This window comes from Somniosus microcephalus, chromosome 11, assembly GCF_052327205.1.
Source record: "Somniosus microcephalus isolate GS21.2 chromosome 11, FLI_Smic_1.0, whole genome shotgun sequence".
NCBI lineage: Eukaryota > Metazoa > Chordata > Chondrichthyes > Squaliformes > Somniosidae > Somniosus > Somniosus microcephalus.
The window spans coordinates 143,351,066-143,375,260 of NC_140997.1; the positions used below are offsets into that span (position 1 = coordinate 143,351,066).

Below are 24,195 nucleotides of genomic sequence, written 5' to 3' on the forward strand. Positions count from 1 at the left end.
ATAACAGGAGTCTGACTCTCCCGCGCTGCTGGTAGTCTCTTCGGATCCGCCATTTTACAGGGGTACTGTGTGTCTCCCACGCTGCTGGTAGTCATTGCATTGCATTACCCTCAACTGGCAGTACTGTACTTAATCAAGCATCTTCCACCATCCATTTAACACAACATTCTGTAGGCGAGTACCTAATTACTGTATACTGCACATTTCTTGATTTTTTTATTTTTCTTTGTTAAAAATAGCCTCGGTAGATAACCCTCTCCGTCATCCGGAAATTTTGATAAACCGGCAACACGCCGGTCCCGTCGGTGCCGCATAAAAAAGTTTCCTGTATATATCCAATTCCCTTCAGAAAGTTACTATTGAATCTGCTTTCACCCCCACTTTTGTGTTCACCTGAACAGGCAGGCAGAGCCTTGGTTTGACATCTCTTCTGAAAGATGGCACCTTCAACAGTGCAACACTCCCTTAGTACTGCACTGAAGTGTCAGCCTAGATTCTGTGCTCAAGTCATGGACTGTACTTGAACCCACAACCTTTTGAAAGTGCTACCACTCAAGAATTTCATAGACAGTGGAAGACACTTTGGGACGTCCTGAGGTTATGAAATGCAAGCGCTTCCCCCCTCTCTCCCCCCCCAATAGCAACACCATGGTGGAGGTGTCACTGGATAGCAATCAGGAGTAGGAGCCTGGGCAGATACTCCCGAGTCCAATGAGCACTTATAGCATCCCTGCTGCCACAGGACAGAGCCAGAGGTTGAACCCGGAGCCATCCTGGCTTGTACCGGTCAGAACATTAACAAACAGCCATCAGGATGGTCCACCGGAGGTTCCTGTTGGCAGTCATGTCAGTGATTTTGAGTCCTATAGTTTATATGAGACCTGTCTGGAATGGGATTGATGTACAGGAAGGAATGTTCAATGAAGGAGTAAAAGGAATGGGGTGGAAGGACAGATAAATGGGGGAGTTGGAGGGATTTAGATGCAGGTCGGAGAGGGAGAAGCTGGGCAAAGGCAGAGAGCAGATGAAGGTTTAATGTGAACAAGCTGTGCCTGTTGGCACTCGGAGGGGGATGATGTGTCGGGTGGCCCACTGCTGCTTAAACAGGTAAATGACTCAAAACCCCGAATTGTACAAAACAGGCGATAATTATATCTCCTTCATTCACCAAAAACTCTTGTCCTCCTGCCACATACTTCATCAACACAAAATAAAACATTCCCTGCTGGGGCTCTCCTCCAATCCACACAGGGCAGAGTGCCCACCCAGCCCTCCCGCCCGGAGCAGAGTGCCCAGCCAGCCCTCCCGCCCGGGGCAGAGTGCCCAGCCAGCCCTCCCGCCCGGGGCAGAGTGCCCACCCAGCCCTCCCGCCCGGGGCAGAGTGCCCACCCAAGGGCGGAGGCCGATGCCGACCCTCATCCTCCAGGGGAAGAGCACTCACCTCGAGCCTCCAAACCCCCACCACCCAGGGCGGCACTGGGACGGACAGACCGGCCTGCTCTGACCGCACTGCCCCCAGCTCCAGAGGCCGAATACCTGGACACCCCGGCCCACTCACCATGGCTCCACCACTCGCACTCCCACACCCGCTTCCGCTCCGCTCAGACGTGGCAAGTCTCAAACCTGCGCCGCGCTATAACCTGACCGACTCCCTCCAGGGTCCAGCAACAAAGGTTCCGCAGCAGCTGAGTGCGAGATCACAGCGCACTGACCTCCAACGGCACTCTGTGCTTCAGCAGCACCCCTACACACAGCACCCTGAACATCAACATCACCCCCACACACAGCACCCTGAACATCAACAGCACCCACTCACACACAGCACCCTGAGAATCTGAAGCACCCACACACACAGCACCCTGAGAATCTGCAGCACCCACTTTCACACAACACCCTGTGCCTCAGCAGCACTGACAGACACAGCACCCAGAGAATCAGCAGTACCCACACACACAGCACCCTGAGAATCTGCAGCACTGACACACACAGCACCCTGAGAATCAGCAGCAGCACACATACATACAGAGATACAAGGGGTAGGACGGGAAGAGGTCATTGGAATGGGTGGAGGCTTGTATGGAGTATAAACTTTGGCATAGACCAGTAGATGCTATGCAATTCTATGTAACATTTTTTATAAATAAACAGAAGCTATGAGAGTATTTTGAATGCTCCTTCCCTTGAAACTGGTTGCAAGTTTTTTTTCAATCTGAGTTCTGCGGTTGCTCAGGCTATTTATCTGAATGTAAGTTGTAAGTCTTACTGCAATCTATTTAAGGATATGCAAGTCTTAGTAAATGCTGATAGTCTGGATATATTTGTGAGGTGATGCTGATTTAAATGTACGTTTCAATAGTAATATAATACAATAGCCAAAACTATAGCTGAATATAGTAAGAATATAGAGAAGTGCAGGTTTTTTCTTTAGTTTAATAACATAGTTTTTGCATTTAAGTTTAAGTGGGTGTGGGCCAGCTGTCTTGCAATGACACTATTTGACTGACATGCTGTCACTGATTGTGCTGTTGGGTTAATGATGCTCTCCCCTTTTGGGTCATTCCCAGTACATAGCTTTGTTGCGTGATATTCTGTCTCTTTTTGGATCATTCCATGTAGATGGTTCTGTTGGACTAATATGCTCTTGGAATATTCCGGGTAGATAGTTCTGCAGGATTGATATTATCTCTCTCTCAGATGGAATTGTCTTTGTTCCCTGCCACTGACTCCATCACGCTCCCAAGCCACTGAGGCTGAACCAGATCGTTCGCAACCTTGGTGTCCCATTTGACCATGAGCTGAGCTTCTGATCCCATATCCTCTCCATCACCAAGACCGCCTACTTAATAACATCACCCGTCTCCACCCCGCCTCAGCTCATCTACTGCTGAAACCCTCATCCATGCCTTTGTGACCTCCATACTCGATTATTCCAATGCTCTCCTGGCCCGCCTCCCACATTGCACCTTGTGTAAGCTTGAGCTCATCCAAAACTCTGCTGGCAGTATCCTAACTCACACCAATTTCCGTTCATCCATCACTCCTATGCTCGCTGATCTGCATTGGCTCTTGGTCCGACAAAGCCTCAATTTAAAAATTCTTATCCTTGTTTTCAAATCCCTTCATGGCTTCGCTGCTCCCTATTTCTGTAACCTCCTCCTGCACCACAACCCTCCGAGATCTCTGCGCTTTTCTGGCCTGTTGCGCATCCCCAATTTTCTTTGCTCCACCATTGGCAGCCGTGCCTTCAGCTGCCTAAGCCCTAAGGTCTGGAATTCCCTCCCTAAATCTTTCTGCTTCTCTACATCTCTCTCTTCCTGTAAGATGCTCCTTAAAACCTACCTCTTTGACCAAGCTTTTGATCACCTGTCCTAATATCTCTTTATATAGCTCAGTGTCAAATTTTGTTTGATAATTGCTCCTGTGAAGTGCTGTGGGACATTTTACTACATTAAAGGTGCTACATAAATGCAAGTTGTTGTTGTAGTTGTGGATGGGTCTGCTGGGTTGATATTATCATTCTTTTGGAAGTTCGGATATATTGTCTCTTGAATCGTTCCCAGTAGATGGTTCTGTAAGGCTGATATCTCTCTCTCTCGGATCATTTCCAGTAGATTGTTTATGTTGGGTTGATATTATCTCGCTCGGATCATTCCCAGTAGATGGTTCTGTTGGGTTGATATTATCTCTCTGTGATAATTCCCAGTAGATGGCTCTGTTGGGTTGATTTTACCTCTCTGTGATAATTCTCAGTAGACGGCTCTGTTGGGTTGGTATTACCTCGCTCGGATCATTCCCAGTAGATGGTTCTGTTGGGTTGATATTATCTCTCTGTGATAATTCTCAGTAGACGGCTCTGTTGGGTTGGTATTACCTCTCTCTCTGTGATAATTCTCAGTAGAAGGCTCTGTTGGCTTGATATTACGTCTCTGTGATAATTCCCAGTAGATGGCTCTGTTGGGTTGGTATTACCTCTCTCTCTGTGATCATTCCCAGTAGACAGCTCTGTTGGCTTGATATTACCTCTCTGTGATAATTCCCAGTAGATGGCTCTGTTGGGTTGATTTTACCTCTCTGTGATAATTCTCAGTAGACGGCTCTGTTGGGTTGGTATTACCTCTCTCTCTGTGATAATTCTCAGTAGACGGCTCTGTTGGCTTGATATTACGTCTCTGTGATAATTCCCAGTAGACGGCTCTGTTGGGTTGGTATTACCTCTCTGTGATAATTCTCAGTAGACGGCTCTGTTGGCTTGATATTACGTCTCTGTGATAATTCCCAGTAGACGGCTCTGTTGGGTTGGTATTACCTCTCTCTCTGTGATCATTCCCAGTAGACAGCTCTGTTGGCTTGATATTACCTCTCTGTGATAATTCCCAGTAGATGGCTCTGTTGGGTTGATATTACCTCTCTCTCTCTGTGATCATTCCCAGTAGACGGCTCTCTTGGGTTGATATTACCTCTCTGTGATAATTCCCAGTAGAAGGCTCTGTTGGGTTGATATTACCTCTTTGTGATAATTCCCAGTAGAAGGCTCTGTTGGGTTGATATTACCTCTTTCTCTGATAATTCCCAGTAGAAGGCTCTGTTAGGTTGATATTACCTCTCTGTGATAATTCCCAGTAGACGGCTCTGTTGGGTTGATATTATCTCGCTCCCTGTGATAATTCCCAGTAGAAGGCGCTGTTGGGTTGATATTACTTCTCTGTGATAATTCCCAGTAGATGGCTCTGTTGGGTTGATATTATCTCCCTGTGATAATTGCCAGCAGACGGCTCTGTTGGGTTGATATTATCTCGCTCCCTGTGATAATTCCCAGTAGAAGGCTCTGTTGGGTTGATATTACCTCTCTGTGATAATTCCCAGTAGAAGGCTCTGTTGGGTTGATATTACCTCTGCGATAATTCCCAGTAGAAGGCTCTGTTGGGTTGATATTACTTCTCTGTGATAATTCCCAGTAGATGGCTCTGTTGGGTTGATATTATCTCCCTGTGATAATTGCCAGCAGACGGCTCTGTTGGGTTGATATTATCTCGCTCCCTGTGATAATTCCCAGTAGAAGGCTCTGTTGGGTTGATATTACCTCTCTGTGATAATTCCCAGTAGAAGGCTCTGTTGGGTTGATATTACCTCTGCGATAATTCCCAGTAGAAGGCTCTGTTGGGTTGATATTACCTCTCTGTGATAATTCCCAGCAGACGGCTCTGTTGGGTTGATATTATCTCGCTCCCTGTGATAATTCCCAGTAGAAGGCTCTGTTGGGTTGATATTACCTCTCTGTGATAATTCCCAGTAGAAGGCTCTGTTGGGTTGATATTACCTCTGCGATAATTCCCAGTAGAAGGCTCTGTTGGGTTGATATTACCTCTCTGTGATAATTCCCAGTAGACGGCTCTGTTGGGTTGATATGATCTCTCTCTGATCATTCCCAGTAGACGGCTCTGTTGGGTTGACTCTGTTTCCCTGGCTCTGTGGTTTTTTTTGCCGGCTGTGGGCTGAAGCCTCGGCAGCTGCCACTAGATGTCGCGGCGAGGCGAGGCCGCCCTCCACGCTGCCGACGATGGGTTTTTCCAGTGACTTCTAACCCGAGACAACGTCACTTTGGGGGGGGGGCCAGTTTGATCGCCATCTTTTCCCATGGAAGAGCAGCGAGCGGCAGCAATCTTAGTCTCAGCCGCTCGGAGCCAGCCCCCACACACGCTTCAACATGACCAACGTGTCCTACCACATCTCTAACCTGCTGGAGAAGATGACATCCAGCGACAAAGACTTCAGGTGAGCGGGGCCTGCACAAAAAAAAACAAGCCCATTGCCTCCCGCCTCCAGGCTGCGGCGAGGACCTTTCCTAAACAGGGATTATTGTCCTGCTCCACATGAATATTAAAATCGTGCAAACATATCGCAATTCTAACACAAAACTCTTGGTAATTCTAACATAAAACTCTTGGTTGCAGTTCTAAACACTTAAGACTTTTTTAAAAAATTGTGTGTGTGGGCCCCACTCGCACAGTTTCTTGATCCTCTTGACTGGTCTCAATGTCAGTGCTCTGGGAGGGTGGGTGTCTGGTTGCTTTCTTGTTTAACTCCTGCATTGCATCATCCTGAACTTCAGAATCTGCGCAAAAATATCATGGGGTGTTGTAAAAAAAAAAGCATTTGCACCATTCTGCAGTTGCAGACTGGAGTGTGAAACTAGCCAGCTTGTGAATGGAGCCTATACAGTAATATAAAGGACCACCCACAATATATTCAGGCCACTCACCTCTGCATTAATTTAGTTCAGTGTCCCTGTTGCAGATATAAGTCATCAGCTTGTTTCTGACAAAGAGGGGGGCGGTTGGTTTACGTTCTGGGTCGCAGTGTACATGAGATATCAAAGTACTTTTTTTTTAATGCACCCAAGTCAGCTGTACATGCTATCTAGTGCTTCTCTCAAGGGCAGCACAGTAGTATCTCGTGTGCCTGAACTCTCAGCCAAGCCAATAGTGCAGAGAGAAAAAAAATCATAAAATTATTGCTTAGCATTATAGGCCCAGGATCTGCTGTTTGTGATCAACTTAAAGGAGCTATGCACCATAAAAGTGGCCTAATTAAGGCTTTTATAGGCAAAGGAACTAAAAGCGTCCGTATGGCCTCTTAGAGGTCTGTTGAACCTCTTGTGATTCCTGGATAGAATTGCTGAACTTCACATCATTTCCTTCCCATTCCCATCAAGAATTTTGTTAGGATTTGTGCAATTTTTATGTCTCACTTTACTTGAAATTATGCTTTACAACAAAGAACTTTTATTTAAGTGAAGAAAGAATGAACTTGCATTTATATGGCGCCTTTCAGGGCAGGTGGGGCTTTGGTTTAATGTATCATCCGATAGACGTCACCTATGACAGTGTAGCACTCCCTCAGTGCTGCACTGAAGTATCAGCCGGGATTATCTGCTCAAGTCTCTGGAGTGGGATGTGCACCCAGAACCTTCTGACTCGGAGGCAAGAGTGTTACCAGCTGAGGCACAGCTGACTCCTTATCACCTCTCTCTGAACGTTCAAAGTGCTTCCCGGGCAGTCAGCTACTGAGGATGCAGTGACTTGTGTAGGGTGTGACAGCCATTTTGCTCACTGAACAAGCCTTCAAACAGCAACTGTTGGTTGAGGGAGGAATGTTGACTAGGGCACAGAGAGTAACTCCCTGCTCCTCTTCAGATAGTGCCATGAGATCTTTTCGGTCCACCTGAGAGGGCAGTACAGACTCGGTTTAATGTCTCACCTGATAGGTACAGTAGTTATGATACTGGACTGGTAATCCAGAGGTTTAGACTAATAATCCAGAGAACAGGAGTTCAGATCCCACCATGGCAGTTTATAAAATCTGGAAATAAAAACCTGGTGTCAGTAAAAGTGCCCTTGAAGCTGTTGGGTTGTAGTAAAAACTCAGCTGGTTCACTAATGTCCTTTAGGGAAGGAAACCTGGCGTCTTAACCTGGTCTGGCCTATATGTGACTCCAGTCCCACACCAATGTGGTTGACTCTAAACTACCCAGCAAGCCACTCAGTTCTATCAAACCACAACTCAGGGCAACTAGGGATGGGCAGTAAAGTTCTGGTCTTGCCAGTGACGCCCACATCCGAGAATGAATTAAAAAAGATGTGTGATTTGCCAACTCTTGCAGCTAGCTGTACAAATGCCAGGATTAAGTTTACAGCTGGTCTTCACTGAGACTGGCTGCGCTGTATGAAGCTAAATGTGGGACAGCACTGCACTTACACCACTGTCCCACAACATGGCCTCCACACATGTTACTGGTGTGCTCTTGACTTGGGCACAGGGTTTCACACTATTAACGGGACTCTAGTGTAAACAACCCATCCTCCCCATCGCAGATGACAGTGGAGACTCACTTTTTTGCTAGTCTCCCAATCAGCCAAAGGACTGGTGTAAGTGTGTGATATTTTCTGTCATCTGAAAGAGTGGGAATAATGGAATCTTACAGCACAGAAGGAGGCCATTCAGCTCATCGTGTCTGTGGCGGCTCTTTGAAAGAGCTGCCCAATTAGTCCCACTCCCCCTGCTGCACGTAATGCCAATTCCGCTGTTTGTTTTTTGAAGATCTATACTAATGTCTGTTGTTGTCTAGGTTCATGGCCACTAATGACCTGATGGTAGAGTTGCAGAAAGACTCCATCAAGTTGGACGACGACAGTGAGAAGAAGGTGGTGAAGATGCTGCTCCGATTGCTGGAGGATAAAAACGGAGAGGTGCAGAACTTAGCCGTGAAGTGGTAAGTGAGAGTCGTTGAACCCAAACGTCACGGTGTACAGCTTTAGGCTGGTGGTGCTGATTATGTGGCCCGGTGCCCATTTGCTGCCAGTCTCTGCTCCACTGGTGACTCTGGACGTACTTTGTCCCATGTGCCCCTGAGCCTCAGGCCTACCTGGATGTTGACGGGAGTTGGCATTCAATGCTTGACTATACAGCAGGGAATCAACGCAAGGTTATTGTAACAATGTGAGTGTTTCCTGCACGTTTACACATAACGTAGCAGAGTGAATCCATTATATCACAGTCGTCACTGATGTGCCACCAGTGACATTATGGCTCTCCATCTGGTTATGTGATGTGTGAGAGAACATAACATAAGAAATAGGAGCAGGAGTAGGCCAGTCGGCCCCTCGAGCCTGCTCCACCATTCAATAAGATCATGGCTGATCTGATCCTAACCTCAAATCTTCTATCACTCTCCATCCCACCCGAACCCATGTGATCTCCCGGGAGAGGCGAAAAACCAGATAAAAAACCGAGTGGCCATTTGCGTGCTGATTTATTCCTGCCATAGAGGGTATCATTGACTTCTGCCTGGCAGGTGACCCTGATGTCGGGGTCTTGTGGTGTGCGCTCATGTGCCAATTTGCCTCGAATGTAATCCTGATGGGTTGTTCAGTGTTGGCGCAGTAGTGTTCATGCAGCTTGTTGGAGGAGAGGCAGAGAAAGGGGAAGAGTGACGGTGTCGCAATGCCAGGGTCACGGTATTTAATTTGTTCACTCCCTCAGCTTGGGCCCGCTGGTCAGCAAAGTTAAAGAGTACCAGGTGGAGACGATCGTGGACACATTGTGTACCAACATGCTGTCTGACAAAGAGCAACTACGCGACATATCCAGCATCGGCCTGAAGACCGTCATTGCAGAGCTGCCTCCTGCTTCTAGTGGTAAGATGGTCCTTCATACTTGGTAACCTCTGGATGTCCTCTCACCTTACACCCCTACCCCCCATTCTGATACAACCTGCTCCCAGATACCAAATGTGCAAGCCTTTCTGCAACAAAGCGCACGATTAGTGTCAATGGTTTCTGTGGTGAGACCAATTTGGGACGTGAATATGTCTGGTGCAAACAAGCGGCAGCTACTTGTTCCTCGAGTGTTTTGAGGATGGAATTCTCAGTATTTTGTCGTCTTCCTTATTTTTCTGCCCATTTTCTTTCTCTCGTAGCGGTGTTGTGTCTCTGTTGGGTTATGGCTTCATGGCTGCTGAACACATCAGTACCTCACCCAAGTGGCCATTCTTAGTGGGTGAGCCTCGACGCTCGAGTGTCAGCAGGCTATTTGGCCATGAGTGGCATGGGCCTGATCCTACTTCACCTGATAGCCACACGCACGGGTTACTGGCAATGTTTCCCCTAAGGTGCGCAGCTGCGCACCAATTGGGAAGTCCCGCGCAGGCTGCTCGCCAGCTGCTACCGCTGGAAAAAATACCGCGCATGCGCGGCCATGCGGCCAATTTAAAGGGATAGCGCACCCAAAAAAAATGAGAGGGAACGTTGGTTACTGGTCAGTGATCAGGAGCGGCAACCCTGGCTAAATTCTTTTTCTTTAACCTTTGCACTCTCGAGGGGCAGTGAGGCCAATTGTCATGTCCCAACTGCTCCCCCGGTCGAGCTCAGCTAACTTGGCACAACCCCTGGATTAAAGCTGGATCCTCCTGGTCTCTATGTTTCAGGCACTCGGCGCCTCAGTTGAATGAGCCATTTGAGTCAGCCTGATCCCCATTGTTATTTTTAGATTGGCTGAATAAGTGGCCAGCTCAGTCCCAGGCTCCCAGCCATGCCGCTCCCCGAGTAACCATGAGGGGGATGATCCACATTCCCTCCAGACTCGTGCGATAACTTCAGAGTCATTTTGGCTGGGAACATCAGGAACAGGAGTAGGCCATTGAACACCCCGAGCCTGTTCCACCCACCATTCAATTAAATCATGGCTGATCTGTAACTCAAATCCATTTACTTTGCTCCAAATCCCTGGATACCCTTAACTAACAAACCTATCAATCTCAGTCTTGAAAGCTCCAAATGTCCCAGCATTCACAGCCTTTTGGAGAGGAGAGTTCCAGATTTCTACTACCCTTTGTGTGGAAAAAGTGCTTTAATTTTGGGCCCCTGTATCCTACCAGTCCTAGGTTTGGTATGATTCAAGCTTGGGGTCATAAATATTTCTGAATCGTTTAAAGAAAGCCCAAGCTTAAGGCATGAAAAGCGTGTGGGCCTTGGAACCGGTTTTGCTGTGGTGTGAACTTGGCTCAGTGGCTGACGAGCTGTTGAGTGGTGGAGTTGTCAGAGCAGGTGATGTGTGAAGAAATTTATTGCTGTGAAATGTTTTGCAGTTAGGATTTTGTTTCCCAATTTTCTTTCTGCTCCTGAAGCTGTTGACTGGGTTAAGTTCCATGGGCACCAGCCATCCTCTGGTACCTCTACCAAGAGGCCATACGTCATGCAGAGGTAAGGTAGCATAGCGGTTATGTTACTGGACTAGTAATCCAGAGGCCTGGAGTAATGATCCAGAGACATGAGTTCAAAGCCCACCACGGCAGCATTAAATAAACCTGGAATAAAAAGCTAGTATCCGTAAAGGTGACCATGAAACTATCAGAATGTTCACATTAAGGAAGGAAATCTGCTGTCCTTACTCCAGACCCACAGCAATGTGGTTGACTCTTATCTGCCCTCTGAAATGACCTAGCAAGCCACTCAGTTTTATAACGCGGCTCACCACCACCTTCTTGAGGGCAATTAGGGATGGACAATAAATGCTGGCCTTGACATCGACACCCACATCCTGTGAAGGAATTCTAAAAAAAAACGTGAGCCTAGGCATTGAATGTCGGCAATCTACTTGGACATAGAGCTAATTATTGCCAAGTCCAGTTTGTCCTCTCCTGATGTCCAGGTGCCTTTGAGAGCAGGAACCCTGGCTGTTCCGTTCTCCACACCCACCCCCCCCCTCCTCCCCGCCCTTTGTCTGAGATTAACTTGACTGGAGACAGAACCTGGGACCTTTCTGGTTTGTATGACTCCCCATGTGGGACACTTCGCTTTATTTACCTAAGGATCCATTGGAAAACTCCTATAATTGATTTTTTGTACTATTTTTTTTTTAGCGTGCACCCTGTAGTATGTCCCATTAGGGTGTGCATCTGACATTGACTGACAGGACCAGCAGCTGATGTGCTTTCCAATAAAGACGGGAAAATTAACCTGGACTAGTCACTTAGGTTGTTACCGAGTGACACTGGCTGAGGCCGCAAATCTTTTGAACTACTAAGCAACATTGGCCAAGAGCTACTGAGCAACACTGCCTTGCAGCAGCCTAGGGACGTTGGCCGAGGCCTCGGAGCATCTGAATGAGGCTGGCTAAAGATTCAGAGCTACCAAGGGACACTGGCAGAGGGCCCAGAGCTTCCGTGGTCAAGGGATTGTAAGCAGAGAAAGGATAGACAGGCAAAAAGTGGTAATTCACCAATTTTTATTTGGTTACTTTTTTGTTAAGACTATGAGGTGAGAATTTTGAGCACAAAAATCGTAATGTGTTGAAAGAATACCTCTTCCCTGCTTTAGAGCTTGCTGGCTGGGGAAAAGGAGATGCAGAATTTACTAAATTCGGTCATTGCTGCCAATCTGAATAAACCCTCTAGGGATAGGCAGTACCCTGCAGTCAATAAACATTTGCTTTTGTTCTAGGTTTAGCCCTGTCCGCCAACGTGTGCAAGAAGATTACTGGACGTCTGACGAGCGCTATTGCCAAGCAAGAGGATGTGTCTGTCCAGCTGGAGGCCCTGGATATACTGTCTGATATGCTGAGCAGGTAAACTGCAGGGTTTGATGGACAAAAGAGTTCAAATTATTATCACGACTGAATGAGAATATACTCTGTGTATTTTAGTGGTACAGAGGAGTGGTGTTATCAGGAGTAATCTATTCTATAATGGTACACGGGCAGTGTTATCAGGAGTAATCTATTCTATAATGTACACGGGCAGTGTTATCAGGAGTAATCTATTCTATAATGTACACGGGCAGTGTTATCAGGAGTAATCGCATGGATGAACTACAGAAGTTGTTCATCCCAGTTTGGGATAAGAATAAAACAAAAAGGGTGACTCAACCGTGGCTAACAAGGGAAATTAGGGATAGCATAAGATCCAAGGAGAGGGCATATAAATTGGCCAGAAAAAGCGGTAACCCTGAGGATTGGGAGCAGTTTAGGATTCGACAAAGGGATTAATTAAGAAGGGGAAAATAGAATATGAAAGTAAGCTTTCAGGGAACATAAAAACGGACTCTAAGAGCTTTTATAGATAATGTGAAGAGAAAAAGATTAGTGAAATCAAGTGTAGGTCCCTTGCAGTCAGAAGCGGGAAGTTATAATGGGGAACAAAGAAATGGCAGACCAATTAAATGCATATTTTGGTTCTGTCTTCACAAAGGAGGACACAAATAACCTCCCAGAGATGTTGGAGAACATAGGGTCTGATGAGAGGGAGGAACTGAAAGAAATTAGTATTTGTAGGGAAATGGTGTTAGGGAAATTGACGGGATTGAAGGCTGATAAATCCCCAGGGCCTGATAATCTACATCCTAGGGCACTTGAGGTGGCCCTAGAAATAGTAGATGCATTGCTGATCATCTTCCAAAATTCGTTGGAATCTGGAACTGTACCCATGGATTGGAGGGTAGCTAATGTTACCCCACTATTCAAAAAGGGTGGTAGAGAGAAAGCGGGGAATTACAGACCGGTAAGCCTGACATCGGTAGTGGGGAAAATGCTAGAGTCCATTATAAAGGATGTAATAACTGAGCACTTGGAAAACAGTGACAGGATCGGATAAAGTCAACATGGATTGACAAAAGGTAAATCGTGCTTGACTAATTTACTGGAATTTTTTGAGGATGTAACTCGGAAAATAGATAAGGGAGAACCAGTAGATGTGGTGTATTTGGACTTTCAAAAGGCTTTCGATAAGGTCCCGCATAAGAGATTAGCGTGTAAAGTTAAGGCACATGGGATTGGGGGCAAGGTATTGACTTGGATAGAGAACTGGTTGGCGGACAGAAAGCAAAGAGTTGGAATAAACGGGTCTTTTTCCGAGTGGCAGGCAGTGACTAGTGGGGTACCGCAGGGATCGGTCCTTGGACCCCAGCTATTCACAATATACATTAATGATCTAAATAAGGGAACTAGATGTAATATCTCCAAGTTTGCAGACGACACAAAGCTGGGTGGGCGTGTGTGCTGTGAGGAGGATACTGAGAAACTCCAGTATGATTTGGACAGGTTGGGTGATTGGGCAGAAGCGTGGCAGATGCAATATAACGTGGATAAATGCGAGGTTATCCACTTTGGTATCAAAAACAGAAAGGCAGACTATTATCTGAATGGCAATAGATTGGGAGAAGGGGAAGTGCAACGAGACCTGGGTGTCCTTGTGCACCAGTCGCTGAAGGTAAGCATGCAGGTGCAGCAGGCGGTGAAGAAGGCAAATGGTATGTTGGCCTTCATAGCGAAAGGGTTTGAGTACAGGAGCAAGGATGTCCTGCTGCAGTTGTACAGGGCCTTGGTGAGACCACACCTTGAGTACTGTGTGCAGTTTTGGTCGCCTTATCTGAGGAAGGATGTTCTTGCCATGGAAGGAGTTCAGCGAAGATTCACAAGGCTGATCCCTGGGATGGCAGGAATGACGTATGAGGAGAGATTGGGTCGATTGGGCTTATACTCGCTGGAGTTTAGAAGAATGAGAGGGGATCTCATTGAAACTTATAAAATTCTGACAGGTCTGGACAAACTAGATGCAGGTAGAATGTTCCCGATGGTCGGAGAGTCCAGAACCAGGGGTCATAGTCTAAGGATAAGGGGTAAGCCATTTGGACAGAGATGAGGAAGAATTTCTTCACCCAGAGAGTGGTGAACCTGTGGAATTCTCTACCACAGAAGGTGGTTGAGGCCAAGTCTTTAAATATATTCAAGAAGGAGTTAGATATATTCCTTAGAGCTAAAGGTATTAAGGGATATGGGGAAAAGGCAGGTACGGTGTACTGAGTTTGGATGATCAGCCATGATCTCATCAAATGGCGGAGCAGGCTCGAGGGGCCGAATGGCCTACTCCTGCTCCTATCTTCTATGTTTCTATAGTGATACACGGGCAGTGTTATCAGGAGTAATCTATGCTATAGTGGTACACGGGCAGTGTTATCAGGAGTAATCTATTCTATAATGGTACACGGGCAGTGTTACCAGGAGTAATCTATGCTGTAGTGGTACACGGGCAGTGTTATCAGGAGTAATCTATGCTATAGTGGTACACAGGCAGTGTTATCAGGAGTAATCTATTCTATAATGGTACACGGGCAGTGTTATCAGGAGTAATCTATGCTATAGTGGTACACGGGCAGTGTTATCAGGAGTAATCTATTCTATAATGGTACACGGGCAGTGTTACCAGGAGTAATCTATTCTATAGTGGTACACGGGCAGTGTTATCAGGAGTAATCTATTCTATAGTGGTACACGGGCAGTGTTATCAGGAGTAATCTATTCTATAGTGATACACGTGCAGTGTTATCAGGAGTAATCTATTCTATGGTGGTACACAGGCAGTGTTATCAGGAGTAATCTATTCTATAGTGGTACACGGGCAGTGTTATCAGGAGTAATCTATTCTATATAGTGACTAGCTGGGGGGGGCCCGGCTTTGCCAGGGCTGTTTTGGGCTGGGCGGTTTAAATCGAGTGCCAGGCTTTGGGCCCTGTCTGTGTCCCTCTGTGAATCTGCTGGCGGGCAACATTTCTACCTTTTAATACCTTGAAAGATGAAAGTGAAAGTACTTATAAAACGTTTTTGGTAAATCTTATGTTATTTTTAAAAGAGATACTAACTTTCAAAGTAGTTTGAGCTGGAAGCTGAAGTCATGGCACTGAAACAATGGCTGCCAGATCCCCGAGATGAAAACGATTAGTCCCGCCCACACACACACACACACCGATTGGCCAACCATCAGGGGACCGTACTGTAGGATTGGTCAATCGTGACGGCACAGGATTGGTCGAACCTTGACGTCAGTCAATCAATGCTAGCAGATAATGAGTTTAATTTTGAAGGTTTTTTGCATAAGGCGCGAACAATTTTCGTCCGACCGAAAAGTAAATACGCTTATCAGCGTCCCGGAAGCGTAAGCTTTCTTCGGAGGTAACGCGCGCGTAGGTACGCCGTATAACTTTCGAGCGCATAGCCGGACAGACGCACACCCGAGGACAGACAGAAGGACAGACAGACAGAACAATTCCTTTATATATAGATAGATAGATACACGGGCAGTGTTATCAGGAGTAATCTATTCTATAGTGATACATGGGCAGTGTTATCAGGAGTAATCTATTCTTATAGTGATACACAGGCAGTGTTATCAGGAGTAATCTATTCTATAGTGGTACACGGGCAGTGTTATCAGGAGTAATCTATTCTATAATGGTACACGGGCAGTGTTATCAGGAGTAATCTATTCTATAGTGATACACGGGCAGTGTTATCAGGAGTAATCTATTCTATAGTGATATACACGGGCAGTGTTATCAGGAGTAATCTATTCTATAGTGATACACGGGCAGTGTTAGGAGTAATCTATTCTATAGTGATACACGGGCAGTGTTAGGAGTAATCTATTCTATAGTGATACACGGGCAGTGTTATCAGGAGTAATCTATTCTATAGTGATACATGGGCAGTGTTATCAGGAGTAATCTATTCTATAGTGATACATGGGCAGTGTTATCAGGAGTAATCTATTCTTATAGTGATACACAGGCAGTGTTATCAGGAGTAATCTATTCTATAGTGGTACACGGGCAGTGTTATCAGGAGTAATCTATTCTATAATGGTACACGGGCAGTGTTATCAGGAGTAATTATTCTATAGTGATACACGGGCAGTGTTATCAGGAGTAATCTATTCTATAGTGATATACACGGGCAGTGTTATCAGGAGTAATCTATTCTATAGTGATACACGGGCAGTGTTAGGAGTAATCTATTCTATAGTGATACACGGGCAGTGTTAGGAGTAATCTATTCTATAGTGATACACGGGCAGTGTTATCAGGAGTAATCTATTCTATAGTGATACATGGGCAGTGTTATCAGGAGTAATCTATTCTTATAGTGATACACAGGCTGTGTTATCAGGAGTAATCTATTCTATAGTGGTACACGGGCAGTGTTATCAGGAGTAATCTATTCTATAATGGTACACGGGCAGTGTTATCAGGAGTAATCTATTCTATGGTTGTACACGGGCAGTGTTATCAGGAGTAATCTATTCTATAATGGTACACGGGCAGTGTTATCAGGAGTAATCTATTCTATGGTTGTACACGGGCAGTGTTATCAGGAGTAATCTATTCTATGGTGGTACACAGGCAGTGTTATCAGGAGATTTTGCGGCGCTGAGAATGGAACTTGGGAAAATAAAATGGGCAACAATATTGGCAAACAATGATGTAGAACAGCAGTGGGAAATATTGAAAACGGTATTCAACAGAGTCCGTGAAAAATATATTCCGCTAAAAAACAAGAACAAGCTAAACACTATTGGGACACCGTAGATGAATAAAGACAAAAGGGAAAAATTGAGGGCAAGGAAAGAGGTACGGTCAGGATGGGAATAGGGCCACTAAGGGATGGACAGGATAATACCACAGGCAGCGATAGAGATGGCAGAAATATTAAATAATTACTTTGCTTCTGTATTTACCAGGGAGACAGAACAGGTGGACATGACATCTGATGATGAGATTAGAAATGAGATAACTGCATTTAAAATAAAGAGGAGAAATATTAAATATACTAATCAAACTCAAAGAGGATAAATCCCCTGGTCCAGACGGATTACATCCGCGCATTTTAAAAGAATCTAGGAAAGAGATAGCAGGGCATTACTACACATATTTAATAATTCGCTAGAACAAGGTGTAGTGCCAGAGGACTGGCGGATAGCTAATGTAATACCTTTATTTAAGAATGGAGATAGAACAAATCCAGGAAACTACAGACCGGTCAGCTTAACATCGCTGATAGGAAAAATAATAGAATCCTTACTAAAGGAGAAAATAGAAGAACATCTAGAAACCAAAAATATAATAATGAATAGTCAGCGTGGATTCAAAAGGCCTTCGATAAGGTACCACATAATAGACTAATGAATAAGGTCAGAACATGCGGAGTCAGGGGACAAGTAGCAGAATGGATAGCTAGCTGGCTTCAGGACAGAAATCGGAGAGTAGGGGTAAAGGGTAGCTATTCAGAGTGGCAGAAGGTGGGTAGTGGTGTTCCACAAGGATCAGTGCTGGGACCACTGTTGTTCACAACTTATATTAACGATTTAGACTTTGGAATCAAAAACACAATTTCTAAATTTACGGATGACATCAAATTGGGGGGGGATAGTCAATACTGAGGACTGCAACAAATTACAAGAAGACATCAATAAACTTGAAGAATGGGCATATAATTGGCAAATTAAATTCAACACAGATAAATAAGGTATTACATTTTGGTAAGAAAAATAGAGAGGTCACATATTACTTTGAAAATATGAATTTAAGTGGGGTAGAGGAGCAAAGGGATCTCGGAGTATATATACACAAATCACTGAAAGTAGCGACACAGGTTAACAAGGCCATAAAAGAAGCAAACCAAGCACTAGGGTTTATTTCTAGAGGGATGGAATTGAAAAGTAGAGAAGTTATGCTAAACCTGTATCGAACTTTGGTTAGACCACACTTGGAGTACTGTGTACAATTCTGGTCACCATATTATAAAAAGGATATAGAGGCACTGGAGAGGGTGCAAAAATGATTTACAAGGATGATACCAGAAATGATATCAGGAAAGGATGAACAGGCTGGGTCTCTTTTTTTTATCTTGAAAAGAGAAGGCTGAGGGGTGACCTAATAGAGGTCTTTAAAATTATAAAAGGTTTTCATAGAGTAGACACAGAGAGCGTGCTTCCACTTGTGAGGAAGAGCAAAACTAGAGACCATCAATATAGGATAGTCACAAAGAAATCAAATAGGGAATTCAGAAGGAACTTCTTTACCCAGCGTGGTGAGAATGTGGAACTCACTACCACAGGGAGTGGTTAAGCAAATAGTATAGATGCATTTAAGGGGAGGCTAGATAAGCATATGAGGGAGAAGGGAATTGAAGGTTATGCTAATGGAGTTAGATGAGGAAAGATGGGAGGAGGCTCGAGTGGAGCATAAACGCCAGCATGGACTGGTTGGGCCGAATGGCCTGTTTCTGTGCTGTATATCCTATGAGTAATATATTCCACTGTGGTATACGGGCAGTGTAATCAGGGTAATATATTCCAAAGTGGCATATGACATAGTCACCCACCTTTTTAAACCCATAGCTCCTGCTAGAAATCTGATTCAAAACAAGAACAACTTGCATTTATATAGCGCCCTTAACGTAGTAAAATTTCCTATGGCGCTTCACAGAAGTATAATCAGACAAAAAAAAATTGACACCGAGCCAAAGAAGGAGACATTAGGACAGGTGACCAAAAGCTTGGTCAAAGAAGTAGGTTTTTTTAAGAAGCATCTGAAAGGAGGAGAGGGAGCGGGAGGTAGAGAGGTTTAGGGAGGGAATTCCAGTACTTTGACCTAGGTGGCTGAAGGTACGGGCGCCAGTGGCGGAGCTAAGAAAATTGGGGATACGCAAGAGGCCAGAATTGGAGGAGAACAGAGTTCTTGGAAGGTTGTAGGCCTGGAGGAGGTTACATAGATAGGTAGGGGCGAAGGCCACAGAGGGATTTGAACATGAGGATGACAATTTAAAAATGGAGGCGTTTGGAGACTGGAAGCCAGTGTAGGTCAGCAAGCACAGGGGTGATGGGTGAACGAGACTTGGTGCAAAATAGGATACAGGCAGCAGAGGTTTGGATGTGCTCAAGTTTATTGAGGGTGAAAGATGGGAGGCCGACCAGGAGAGCATTGGAATAGTTGAGTCTGGATGTAACAAAGGCATGGCTGAGGGTTTCAGCAGGATCTGAAGTAGGTGCGGAGATGGGGCGATGTGGAGGAGGTGAAAGTAGGCGTCTTGGTGATGGAGAGGATACGGGGTTAGAAGCTCAGCTCAGGGTCCAATAGGATGCCAAGATTGCATACAGTCTGGTTCAGCATCAAGACAGTGGCCAGGGAGGGAGCTGGAAACGGAGTTTGTGGCGGGACATTGGCTTCGGTCTTCCCAATGTTTAATTGGAGGAAATGTCTGCTCAACCAGTACTGAATGTCGGACAAACATTAGTACACTAATTATGCTGCTGTTCTACCACGTTTCTGACCGGTGCAGTACCCTCTTGGGCACGGATCCGACAAAATGCAGCATGACACAAGTAAGTGCGTATTGATGCGTTGTTCGTGAAGTGGCCTACAACAGCTGGCCTCGCAAGCAGAGGTATCGGCTGTAATACAAAAGCAGCTGGTGAGAAGACTCCACAAAGGTTCTACTTTGGGCCCACTATTTACGAGGCCACAGGAGAGCACGGCCCACTTCCTATGATTGGCAAATGTGCCACCGGTGCTTTGCCCACATGGTGGTGGTTTGTGGGGAGGGAGGTGGGGGTTGCTGAGATCCATGCAGGCTTGTGAATGTCGCAGAGTCCTTGTCCTGTTGACAGCAGGAAGTGTACGAGGTTGGGATTGAGTCCGAGGGGTGGGATTGAGTCCGAGGGGTCAGCTTGAATCGTCATGGGTCCAGTGGTCTCGGAAGTCCTTCCAGAAGGTTTAGAGGTTGTGGCAGGACCAACATGTGTACAGGAGTGTGCCCTTGTGGCCACCGTTCCGCCAGCGCTGGTCTGCCAGGGCAAGGTGGAACTGTCGTAGGTTTGTGCTGGGTGCGATCTATGCAGTGAAGGATTCTGAGGTGACCCTCTCTCATTCTGCTGCAGGTGGAAGTTGTGAGGGTCAGTCTTAGAGCCTCCTTCCAATCTTCCCCGGAGAGTGGGTGGCCCAGGTCACACTCCCAGGAGACACGTAAGTTTTCCATGTCGTCTGGTGCTGAGGAAGGTAACAGTGACTGGAGAGCAGAGACGTACCTGCAGGGCAGCTCTTACTTATTTATTCTCAGGAAGTGGGCAACGCTGGCAAGGCTACCCATATCTAGTTGCCCTGAGAAGGTGGTGGCAACATCTCCTAATGGCGATTGTTTTTAAAACTGAGTGGCTCGTTGGGCCTCTTCAGAGGGCATTAAGAGTCAATTACTCACTGTGGGTCCGCAGTCACATGTAGGCCAGACCAGGTAGGAGTGGCAGGTTCTCTTCCCTGAGGGACATTAGTGAACCAGTTGAGTTTTTAACAACAATCTGGCAGCTGTCGTGGTCAGTTTATTTCTACTGCTGATATCTCCTCAGTTCTAACAGATGAAAAGTCACACTAGTGAAAGGCAGATTCACTACTGTGTGATTGAGCAGGGAAAACCTGGCTCCCATTCCCTTCACTCCTCTGCCTTTTACTCTGCTATTTTTCTTTTGTGTCTCTTGTCTCCTTCCTTTCTCTCCCTCCCCCCATCCTCCGCCACTCCACACGCTCAGTCTGGGGTCTGCTGGTGCCACTGTTCAGTGCTGTTTTTCTTTTTTTCACTATATTGTGAGAGAATGCTATAAGAAAGACTTGCGTCTATATAGTGCATTTCACGACCTCTGGACGTCGCAAAGCGCTTTACAGCCAATGAAGTACTTTTAAATTGTAGTCATTTAAAATACAGGAAATGTAACAGCCAATTTATGCATAGCAAGGTCCCACAAACTTTTCTTCTTAGGCAGTCCCTCGGCAATGAGATAAATGACTGTTTTACTGACGTTTTAGTGATGTTGGTTGAGGGATAAATATTGGCTAGGACACAGGCATGATTGTACGACACTGCGGGAGAACTCCCTGCTCTTCTTTGAAATAGTGCCATGGGATCTTTTGCATTCACTTGGGAGAGCAGACTGGACCTCGGTTTAACGTCTCATCTGAAAGATGGCACCTCCGACAGTGTAGCACTCCCTCGGTACTGCCTTGGAATGTCAGTCTTGATTTTGTGCACAACCTTCTGACTCGGAGGCGAGAGTGCTACCAACGAGCCACGGCATATTGTAATCAGAATACAATGGAGGTAGGGCTAGCCCAGCATCCACAACACAAGTGGAGGAGCTATATTGAAACAATAGAGCCTCTAATATTAATAGAGCATTTTCAGTTGCACTGTGGATGTTGGGCTAGTCCCACGTCCATAGTATTCTCTTGCTGGAAAATGAAGAGGGTAAGAAGAAAGTGTTTGTGAACGTGGGAATTGTTGGTGCAACCCGTATGAGGGGTTTTGATAGAATAAATAAGGAGACACTGTTTGCACTGGCAGGCGGATCAGTAACCAGAGGACACGAATTTAAGGTAATTGGCAAAAGAACCAGAGGGGAGATGAGGTGATTTAACTTTTTTTACACAGTGAGTTGTTATGATCTGGAATGCACTGGCTGAAAGGGTGGAGGAATCAGATTCAATAGTAACTTTCAACAGGGAATGGGATATATATTTGAAAAGGAAAAATTTGCCGGGCTATGGGGAAAGAGCAAGGGAGTCGGACTAATTGGATAGCTCTTTGAGAGCAGGCCGAATGGCCTCCTGTGCTGTGTGATTTTCTATATATAAGCAGGTTTATAAACCACTAGAATAGGGTCATTCTGGACTATTGAGGACACGAGAGGTATGTAATAGGTTAGACACTGTCCTTTCATCTCCGAAATCTGGTTGCGATTCCAAGCTGGACTGATCTTGATGTAGATCGCTTTCTGCCAATTTAAGGCAGTTTGGCATGCAATTTAACTCTGGTTGGCACTAAATGGGCTATCCTACTGTGGGCGGGTAAGGTGGGAGATGGAAATGTCACTGAGTTTAGGGGTTAAGACTTGTCACAGGTAGAGCAGAGGGAGCTTGAACGAGATGGAGGCGGGTGAACCCATAACTGTGGGGGTGCTGTGTTCTGAACGTGTCTTCGCATCTGTCATTGCAGGTTGGGTGGGACTCTGATCACATTTCACTCCTCCATCCTGAGCTGCCTGCTGCCCCAGCTGTCGAGCCCGAGGCTGGCTGTTCGCAAGAGAGCCATCATCGCTCTGGGGCACCTGGTCATGAGCTGCAGCAGCTGTCTCTTCTCTGAGCTGATGGATCACCTACTGGTTGAACTGTCGAAGAATGACTCTACCTCCATGACCAGAACCTATATCCAGTGTATTGGTGCCATCAGCCGGCAGGCTGGTCACAGAGTTGGTGAGTAACTGGCTGCGAGTCTTTCCTCAGTTGTTTCAGCAAATCAGTGGGATTGGGTTAGCTTTTTCCCTGTTATTTGGTACAAACAGGCTCGTGGAGGAAAATAAAATAGTGGGTTCCATTTCTGCCAGCGACAAGTCAGACTGTTGAAGGGGATCCCATCAAGGGGGACGTGATGGTGCCATGTGCTGGAGTACTATGCACAGCGGCAGAATGATATTGCATGGGTTGGCAAACCGTGGACCTCTGCTCACAGAGCTTGCTGGAACAGTGTAGAGGAAGCTTTACTCTGTAACCCGTGTTGTACCTGCACTGGGAGCATTCGATGCGGCAGTGTAGATGGAGCTTTACTCTGTATCTAACCCGTGTTGTATCTGCACTGGGAGTGTTTGGTAAGACAGTGTAGATTGAGCTGTACACTGCATCTAACCCATGCTGTACATAGGAACAGGAGTAGGCCATTCAGCCCCTCTAGCCTGTTCCATTAGATCATGGCTGATCTGTATCTTAACTCCATGTTGGTTCCGTAACCCTTAATACCCTTGCTTAACAAAAATGTATTCATCTCAGTTTTGACATTTTCAATTGACACCCCCCCCCGGCCTCAACAGTTTTTGAGGTAGAGTTCCAGATTTCCACTATCCTTGTGTGAAGGAAGTGCTTCCTGACCTCACCCCTGAACAGCCTAGCTGTTTTAAGGTTATGCCCCCTTGTTCTGGACATACCAACCAGAGGACATAGTTTCTCTCTCAACCCTATCAACTCTTTTAATCAACACCTGAATTAGATCACGCCTTAATCTTCTATACTCCAGGGAATCCAAGTCTAGCCTATGCATCCTGTCCTCCTAATTTAACCCTTTTAGCCCTGGTATTCTAGTGAATCTGTGCTGCACCCCCTCCAAGGCTATATACCCTTGCTGTGGTTTGGTGCACAGAACTGAACGCAGTGCTGTAAATGGGCTCTAACCAGAGCTTTATATCACTTCCATCACTCTCCTCACTTTGTATTCCAGCCCGCTTGAGGTAACGGCCAACATTCCATTTGCTTTTTGAATTATTTTTTGTACCTGTCCACTAGCGATTCCTGTAGTTGGACCCCTAAACATCTCTGCTCATCCACAGTTCCCAGCTTCTCACCATTTAGGAATTACTGTAATATATCTTTCTTGGGTCCAAAGTGGATGACCTCGCACTTTCCCACATTGCGCAAAACTGGCAGATGGGAGTTCAGTGACTTAACCTGACCTGGAAGTGCTTTGATGCTAATGAATTTTGAATTTACAACAATTACATGCCTCACTTTGAGAAGCATATAAAAACCCAAAATATTTGAACGGCTCTCTATTGGAGAAACCATATAAAGAAAGACGTGCATTTCTGTAGCACCTTTCACAACCTCAGGATGTCATAAAGCGCTTCACAGCCAAAATTCTTAACACACTGTGTGGTTTCAACCTACTAGAGATTAGAAGCAATATTCCCTCCTATTATTGATTAGAAGCAAGATAGTGTGTGTGGAACAGAGTCCTAGGAAAAGTAGCTAATTCCAGGTTAATTGACACCTTTAAAAAGGA

The 24,195-nt window shown here is 45.8% G+C and overlaps 2 protein-coding genes across 2 annotated transcripts in view; one reads left to right on the forward strand and one right to left on the reverse strand.

Annotated features, from left to right (window-relative positions):
- The window catches only part of sec13 (SEC13 homolog, nuclear pore and COPII coat complex component), a 44,739-nt gene extending 43,075 nt beyond the window's left edge, over positions 1–1,664 (reverse strand). Inside the window, exon 1 of the mRNA XM_086001326.1 lies at positions 1,559–1,664. Within this exon, the coding sequence (XP_085857452.1) occupies positions 1,559–1,561 (3 nt within the window). The 5' untranslated portion in view covers positions 1,562–1,664. The remainder of the gene's footprint in view (positions 1–1,558) is intronic.
- A 3,934-nt stretch (positions 1,665–5,598) lies between these two features.
- The window catches only part of LOC147110922 (cullin-associated NEDD8-dissociated protein 1-like), a 54,743-nt gene continuing 36,146 nt past the window's right edge, over positions 5,599–24,195 (forward strand). The window contains exons 1-5 of the mRNA XM_086001328.1: positions 5,599–5,772; positions 8,126–8,269; positions 9,040–9,194; positions 11,997–12,120; positions 22,363–22,619. Of these exons, the coding sequence (XP_085857454.1) occupies positions 5,705–5,772; positions 8,126–8,269; positions 9,040–9,194; positions 11,997–12,120; positions 22,363–22,619 (748 nt within the window). The 5' untranslated portion in view covers positions 5,599–5,704. The remainder of the gene's footprint in view (positions 5,773–8,125; positions 8,270–9,039; positions 9,195–11,996; positions 12,121–22,362; positions 22,620–24,195) is intronic.